Genomic DNA, 7,863 nt, shown 5'->3' with positions numbered 1-7,863 from the left:
TTGGTTGTTGACCTGGCTTCATTTGATAATGTCAGTGTGTCCCTGGTTTGTTCACTCACTTTCTACACTCTGAATCTTTCTATTTGATTCCTATTAATGATTTTTCACTGGTCTGGGTGGTGCTTGAGATTTGTATTGAATTCAAACAGGTGCTTCTTCTTGCCTCAAACCTCAGTGTTCTTCCCATAACCCACTATGATCCAGGTATCCTCAGCATGTTTTAACAGCCTGTGTAACTTTGAAACAGCATGAAAAGCAATTCTCCTTATTGTACAGATTATTCCACCCAAGTGTGTGTGTGTGTGTGTGTGTGTGTGTGTGTGTGTGTGTGTGCGCCTGCACGTGTGTGTGTGTGTCTGCGCCTGCACGTGTGTGTGTGTGTGTGCGCCTGCACGTGTGTGTGTGTGTGTGTGTGTGTGTGTGTGTGTGTGTGTGTGTGTGTGTGTGTGTGCCTGCACGTGTGTGTGTGCTTGCACGTGTGTGTGTGTGTGTGCCTGCACGTGTGTCAGAGGGAGAGATAGTATGTGTGTCAGAGGGAGAGATAGTATGTGTGTGACTGAATGACGAAGGTTTGTCCCCTGATGTCTGTATTGAAATGTTAAATGTTCGCTGGTCATTTCCCCGTACCTGTGTGTGAGAGATTAGAGAACTGAGTGTAATAATTGTATATAAAGTGATGAGGTGTACATCATCTTTACTCTGTTTTACACTATTGATGATAATCTTTGCACTTTTGATTTCATAGGCCTGCTGGTTCTTTGTCTGTTTGGGATGAAATGGCACCCTATTCCATATATAGCGTACTACTTTGAACAAAGCCCCATGTGTTCTGGTCAAAAGTAGTGCATTATATATGGAATAGGATGCCAATTTGTCAGTTGGTCCCAGAGTTTAGGATTTTATTTTCTCCCTCTGCTGGCCTGGAGGATCCAGACAGACTAGGCCGCCATGGCTCACATGTCTGTGTCTCAATAACCGTCAATGGCTTCCATTCCTCGTAACCTTTACTTCTAGGAGAAGCTATACAGGACCTGACCAGGGAAAACTCCAGGCCTTAGTTATAGACCTGGAGGTTTTCCCAGTCAGGTCACTGGTCAAGAAAAGAGAGTCTCTTTATTACTTCACTGTTTAAACAGCATGATTTACAGTCTGGACAACTGTGTGCATCCATATAAATAATTCCACTGTTCTGTCCCATATTGATGATGTCATATTGACAATGGTATGAACACCAACCCATTTGTTCAAGGAATGACCAAGTCATGGAGTGTTATGCACAACATGAATACGTTTTTTTATTTTTTGTTGTTGATTAAAACATATTTGATTTATAATGCCAATGCATGAAAGCTACCCTAAAATCACATACGTAGCTAATTACCAGCTTTAATAAACTGTCATGATGATTATTTGTGTTATTTTAAGAAAATATCCTCACTGAATATCAATGAAACAATAGATTACATTCAATGTTGTCTAGTATTTGTCTTAAATTGTCATTACATAATGTTTACTATTGACATAAATGGAAACAAATCACAGACACAGCAGAGCCAGGATAAATGTCATAAATCTTTATGTAAGCTATAGAATATACATCTATAGAAGTCAATGCTATAGTTACAGGCTATAACAGTAGAATGGCAACAGTGTACACTGTATATGAATGCATTCAATGTGACTAAGCTCGGGACTCTTGAACAGCATTGTTTCAGATTTTCATTGTGTACTGCACCTATCTTTTACTGCTGTTTTCCACACTTCAGCAGCTTTTTTAATAAAACTATATAGAAAGCCATTTCTTCCTTCAGCTCTCTCTCTTGCCTCCCTTTCATATTTTTCCCTCAACTCCTTTATTTCTTTATCTTTAGCCTCGTTTTCCAGTTTCAGTTTCTCCAGTTCCTCCTCCCTGAGTCTCTGCTCTTCCTTCTCTCTCTGGATTCTCTTCTTCTCCTCTTTAAAATCTTTCTCCTGAGCCTCTTGTGTATCTTGCTTCAGTTCATTCTGTCTGCGTTTCTGCTCTTCGTTCTCTCTCAGGATCCTCTCATTCTTCTCTTTAAGCTCTTTTTCCCGAGCCTCTTGGATCATTTTTTCTTTCTTCAGTTTCTCCTCCTCTCTGCGTATCTTCTCTTCATTCTCTCTCAGGATCCTGTTCTTCTCCTCTTCAATCGCTCTCTCAGCCTCCTGGAACATATCAGTGGTGTAGTGGCTTCCTCCATTCATCTTCACCATCGTCTTGATCTTCTCAAGCAGCTCAGTGACCTGGGAGCGATTCTTATCTTTCTTGTTGAAGACATGATATCTCCCATTGCATTGGGAAATAACACTATCCAGATGTGGATTTCCAAGCAGGAACTGTGCAATTGTTACATCATCATCATCATCATCATCACCATGAAGAAAGTCTCCATGTGTGAAGAGAACCATGGTGTATTTGGATGCTTCATCCCCAAATAATGTCTTAATCATCTCCACAGTTTTCTGCCCCTCTTCAGTGAATCTTCCCAGCTGGATCACAATCAGGAACACATGGGGACCAGGTGCAGACAAAGAGATGCATTCAGCAATCTTTTTCAGTGACTCTTCATTGGACAATGAAGTATCAAACAAACCTGGGGTGTCAATAACAGCTACACTTTGCTCACCCACCTTCCCTCTTCTCTTGTGACAGTTTTTTGTCTGAGAAATAGAGGAGATTTTTGATGGGAAAGCTTTTTCCCCTAGAATGATGTTTCCTGCAACACTTTTCCCAGCTCCTGTCTTCCCGACCAGAACAATGCGGATCTCCCCATTTTGTGTATGCTGTTGGATTCCTGTTGGATGACAAGAACACTTGTTAACTTTTTTAAGAGGTCTAGACTTCATGTACTGCTTGTTAGCACATTTTGAGTAATGGCAAAAACAATTTGTTTCTTCATGGTCTGCACAAAACAATCTGTGAGCATTGCCTCTACAGATGCAGGATCTTAATTTTAGCCTGTTTGCTACAGCAGGAAAATAATCCTGCAGCAGTAGGAAATGTGAATTATTATATGGATTAGGGAAAATCAAGTCTGGACTTTCAAAGTGGACATTAGAAACTTTAGAGTACTTAAAATGCAAATCCACTACAATTTTGCATTTGCTGCTGTGCAGGAAAACCTTCAGCAACAATATATTTATCAAATTAAGATCCTACATCTGTATGTGCTAAACTGTTTTTATGCCATTATAATTTTTTGCTAAATTGACTCCCATCAAATACCAAGCAATCTCTTGGTTTCAATATATAAACAAAGGCCACCGTACAAACATAAATGTATAATCCATGTGTTCCTTTTTTAGAATCATTACAGCAAGTGAGAAAGAGAAGGAAAGATAGAGAAGGTAGTGCTCTAAAACAGTCATATACAATAAGCGCATACAAGAATAAAAACAAAATGAATTACTCCACTGACTTGTACATTATAATGTAACTAATAATGTTAACATTTTGTGTCAACTTGACAAAAAAATAAAAGGGGAGTAATATAAAATAATGCTCCCCACTGCTATGCATCATTATATTTCTAGAGCACATGAAGATCAAAGGAAAAAGCACATCAAAAAAGGAATCAATACCATTGGCTTGAGTTCCCATCTTTATAACCTAAAGGCTACTCACCAGACTGAGAAACTTTGCTGTTCATGTTTGCAGTGAAGATCTGTCACTCTGTCTCAAGCACTGTGTGAGAGTAGTAGCAGAAGTAGTTTCTATGCTTCTATAAGGATACTAAAGAGATACAGTGTGAGAGTGGGTCTGCTCACTTGTTTTATACAGGATCTGTCAGGTGCCCACCCCCTGACACACCCACAGGCTTTCTCTTAGCTTTCATACATTTACTGAAATCCTTTCCCACTAGTTATGGCTGTAATACAATACAACTGTTTTGACTGGTCTAATATTGAACTATTCAGTCAAGTCAAATCGTAATGCACTAGTAATCGGCAGTATGTTTGGACTACTATGTGTTGACTACTAATTGAGGCCGAATATATTCAACATGTTTGAACATTTTCGGGATGCCGTATGTGCCCGTAGAGTGCCCGGGAGCCTATGGGAGCCATCATCCGCAAATCGGTTATGTGCTTACACTTTACGAGACTGTGGCATTATGTTTTACTCTGGGTATGATCTAAAGATTTGGGAAAATGCTCCTGGAGCTGATCAGGAGCCTGTAGATCGTCCTAAAAACTTGTAGTGTCTACCCGGCTTTATTTTCACATATTGTTGCTCAACAGGTCACACCTCAAGTGACCTCATTTGCATTAGCCTATAGGTTGGGTATTGAAGCCCCACTTGTAAATAATAATAGTTCGAATGACAATACTAATAATAACACCTTTATTTGTAAAGCAATTTTCATATACTTCAAAATGCAAAGCAAAAAATAACAACATAGAAGATTAGTAGGCTTAACTACAGTGGGGCAAAAAAGTATTTAGTCAGCCACCAATTGTGCAAGTTTTCCCACTTAAAAAGATGAGAGAGGCCTGTAATTTTCATCATAGGTACACTTCAACTATGACAGACAAAATGAGAAAAAAAATCCAGAAAATCACATTGTAGGATTTTTAATTTATTTATTTGCAAATTATGGTGGAAAATAAGTATTTGGTCACCTACAAACAAGCAAGATTTCTGGCTCTCACAGACCTGTAACTTGTTCTTTAAGAGGATCCTCTGTCCTCCACAACGTTACCTATATTAATGGTACCTGTTTGAACTTGCTATCAGTATAAAAGACACCTGTCCACAACCTCAAACAGTCACACTCCAAACTCCACTATGGCCAAGACCAAAGAGCTGTCAAAGGACACCAGAAACAAAATTGTAGACCTGCACCTGGCTGGGAAGACTGAATCTGCAATAAGTAAGCAGGCTGGTTTGAAGAAAAAAACTGTGGGAGCAATTATTAGGAGACATACAAGACCACTGATAATCTCCCTTGATCTGGGGCTCCACGCAAGATCTCACCCCGTGGGGTCAAAATGATCACAAGAACGGTGAGCAAAAATACCAGAACCACACGGGGGGACCTAGTGAATGACCTGCAGAGAGCTGGGACCAAAGTAACAAAGCTTACCATCAGTAACACACTATGCCGCCAGGGACTCAAATCCTGCAGTGCCAGACGTGTTCCCCTGCTTAAGCCAGTACATGTCCAGGCCCGTCTGAAGTTTGCTAGAGAGCATTTGGATGATCCAGAAGAAGATTGGGAGAATGTTATATGGTCAGATGAAACCAAAATATAACATTTTGGTAAAAACTCAACTCGTTGTGTTTGGAGGACAAAGAATGCTGAGTTGCATCCAAAGAACACCATACCTACTGTGAAGCATGGGGATGGAAACATCATGCGTTTGGGCTGTTTTTCTGCAAAGGGACCAGAAAGACTGATCCGTGTAAAGGAAAGAATGACTAGGTCCATGTATCGTGAGATTTTGAGTGAAAACCTCCTTCCATCAGCAAGGGCATTGATGCCGCAATAATCATCAATGGCACACAACAAAATGACTACTGAGAGATACATCTGGGTCTAAGTAGATTCACTGTTTAGTGTTTGACATGATCATTTCGCTTAAGACTTGTACAGGATCAGTGGAGGAAATAGTATCCAATTGTAAAAGTAAAGATTCCTTAATAGAAAATGACTCCAGTAAAAGTGAAAGCCACCCAGTAAAATCCTACTTGAGTAAAAGTCTAAAAGTGCTCCAACATTCTAACATCATTTGCAAACGAAACATGTGTTTAATCCGCCAGATCAGAGGCAGTAATGATGACCAGGAATGTTCTCTATTTAGTGAGTCCTCCAGATCAGAGGCAGTAGTGATGACCAGGAATGTTCTGTATTTAGTGAGTCCTCCAGATCAGAGGCAGTAGGGTTGACCAGGAATGTTCTCTATTTAGTGAGTCCTCCAGATCAGAGGCAGTAGGGTTGACCAGGAATGTTCTCTATTTAGTGAGTCCTCCAGATCAGAGGCAGTAGGGTTGACCAGGAATGTTCTCTTGATAAGTGTGTGAATTAGACCATTTTCCTGTCCTGCTAAGCATTCAAAATGTAACGAGTACTTTTGGGTGTCAGGGAAAATGGATGGAGAAAAAAGTATAGATTTTCTTTAGGAATGTAGTAAAGTAAAAAATGTAAAGTAGTGAAAAATATACATAGTAAAGTAAAGTACAGATACCCCAAACAACGACTCAAGTAGTACTTTCAAGGATTTTTACTTAAGTACTTTACACCACTGTACAGGATCCAATGTAGGTCACATTGTAATATTACAACGCTAAGTCTCACAGGGTTAAAATATATTTAGGCCCTTTTCCAGGCTGATAGGGAAGGCAAGGCCACATTTCACTCTCTTATTCTCTATCAGTCAGGGTTGGGGTCAATTCCATGTCCATTCCAGTCAATTCTGGAAGTACACATCCAATTCCAATTCTCTTCAATGCTTTTCAATTGGAAAAATGTGGAATTGGAATTTGGTTGACTTTCTGAATGGACTGGAATTGAATGGAAGTGACCACAACCATGCTATCAGTTCTTCAAAACCTCAAGAAAGACTCCATGAAAAAATGAAAGTAGTGTACCTAACCTGAGATCTGGTGATTGGAGAGTGTTTGAATATAAACCCTGATGTAAGTGTTATGATACACAGAAAGTGTTTTAAAACAGAATATAAATACTTTGAAACAACCAAAGTGGTTCTTGAATCTGAGTATTGGTGTTTTTAAGAGTGATAGAGCAATAGAACAAAACATTTTTTTTGCAGACTGTGTCTCTCAAATGGTTTAAAAATGCAAATGTATATAGCTTAAATATTGATTGATGATAAGGTCATATGGAGAATATTTTTGCAGAATGTTTTCAATGTTTTATTTAGACATATTAGAAAGAGGAGGAGACAGAGAAGGAGTTAATGAAGAAAGCGGGAATTGAACCCTCGTCTTCTGGGGCAGAAATATGGTACTTTCCATTGGAATTTTACAACTCAACCACACAGACACACTGTAAAAAGAATTCTGTAGTGAATTTGACCAACAAAAAAATATATGCTTACATAGCCGCGGGAAGTAGGGTGCAGCATCCCATGAAAAAAAATCGGAATATTTATTTTTTCTCTCCGCAAAAGTAGTGCACTGGGCCTTTAATAGTGGCGTATTAGCGGACAGATAAGATGTCTGTAGTGTAGGCAAAAAAAAAAATTCAGCACACCCCTTGAAAATAATAAAAGAGAAAAATGCAGCACCCACATCACCTAACTACTTTCTGGGGATATGTACACTTAATACAAATGAATGCAAGTTGTTTCAATGATTTGTTCATTTAATATTACCCCAAAAATGTAAGGAGAAATCCAACTTTGTTTATGAGGACAACCAAAGATAGTGAAAATGTAGTGATTGAACTCATTGAAAGTCCGGTCACTGCTATTCTTTTAATCTCGTTCAGTTCTATCTGGGATCCTAAGGATGTCCCGGCTCGAAACCCTAACCATAACCCCTACCTCACCCTGATCTAAACTATAACCATAACCTAACCCTCATGTGCCATGAGGTGTAGGTCAAATGGATTATGATGAGCAGATATCAAAATCGTCAGGTAAAATTACTTTCCATAATGAGACGACTCATTCCCACATCTTTGAATTTTAATGGTAGAGTCAAAATCAGCGTCATACAATGCTTGCTGTAAAACCTGTAGTCACTGTTGGGTTGAGCTCTATGCTCAACAATGCCAATATGGGTTAATGCCAAAATGGGTTAAACTGGTAAATGATCAGATACATAAACCAATGTTAAACATTAAAATACTCTAGAAGAAGATACTCTAATTCTGCATT

The 7,863-nt window shown here is 39.1% G+C and overlaps 1 protein-coding gene across 1 annotated transcript; it reads right to left on the bottom strand.

Annotated features, from left to right (window-relative positions):
- Positions 1-1,268: 1,268 nt before the first annotated feature.
- Positions 1,269-3,769, bottom strand: LOC110518152 (GTPase IMAP family member 7-like). The gene is made up of 2 exons (XM_036953868.1): positions 3,644-3,769; positions 1,269-2,813 (listed from the first exon to the last, which is right to left on the bottom strand). The coding sequence occupies exons 1-2, from the start codon at positions 3,666-3,668 to the stop codon at positions 1,720-1,722; spliced, it is 1,119 nt and encodes a 372-aa protein (XP_036809763.1). The 5' UTR covers positions 3,669-3,769; the 3' UTR covers positions 1,269-1,719.
- Positions 3,770-7,863: the final 4,094 nt, after the last annotated feature.

This window comes from Oncorhynchus mykiss, chromosome 19 (assembly GCF_013265735.2).
Source record: "Oncorhynchus mykiss isolate Arlee chromosome 19, USDA_OmykA_1.1, whole genome shotgun sequence".
NCBI lineage: Eukaryota > Metazoa > Chordata > Actinopteri > Salmoniformes > Salmonidae > Oncorhynchus > Oncorhynchus mykiss.
Note: the sequence above shows the minus strand (reverse complement) of the source record. Positions and strands in the feature narration are given on the sequence as shown.

Coding starts and splice junctions, on each gene's coding strand:
- LOC110518152 (XM_036953868.1), bottom strand. CDS start 3,668: ATGAACAGCAAAGTTTCTCAGTCTG. Junction 2,814..3,643: donor CAGCAAAGTTTCTCAGTCTG/GTGAGTAGCCTT, acceptor GTCATCCAACAG/GAATCCAACAGCATACACAA.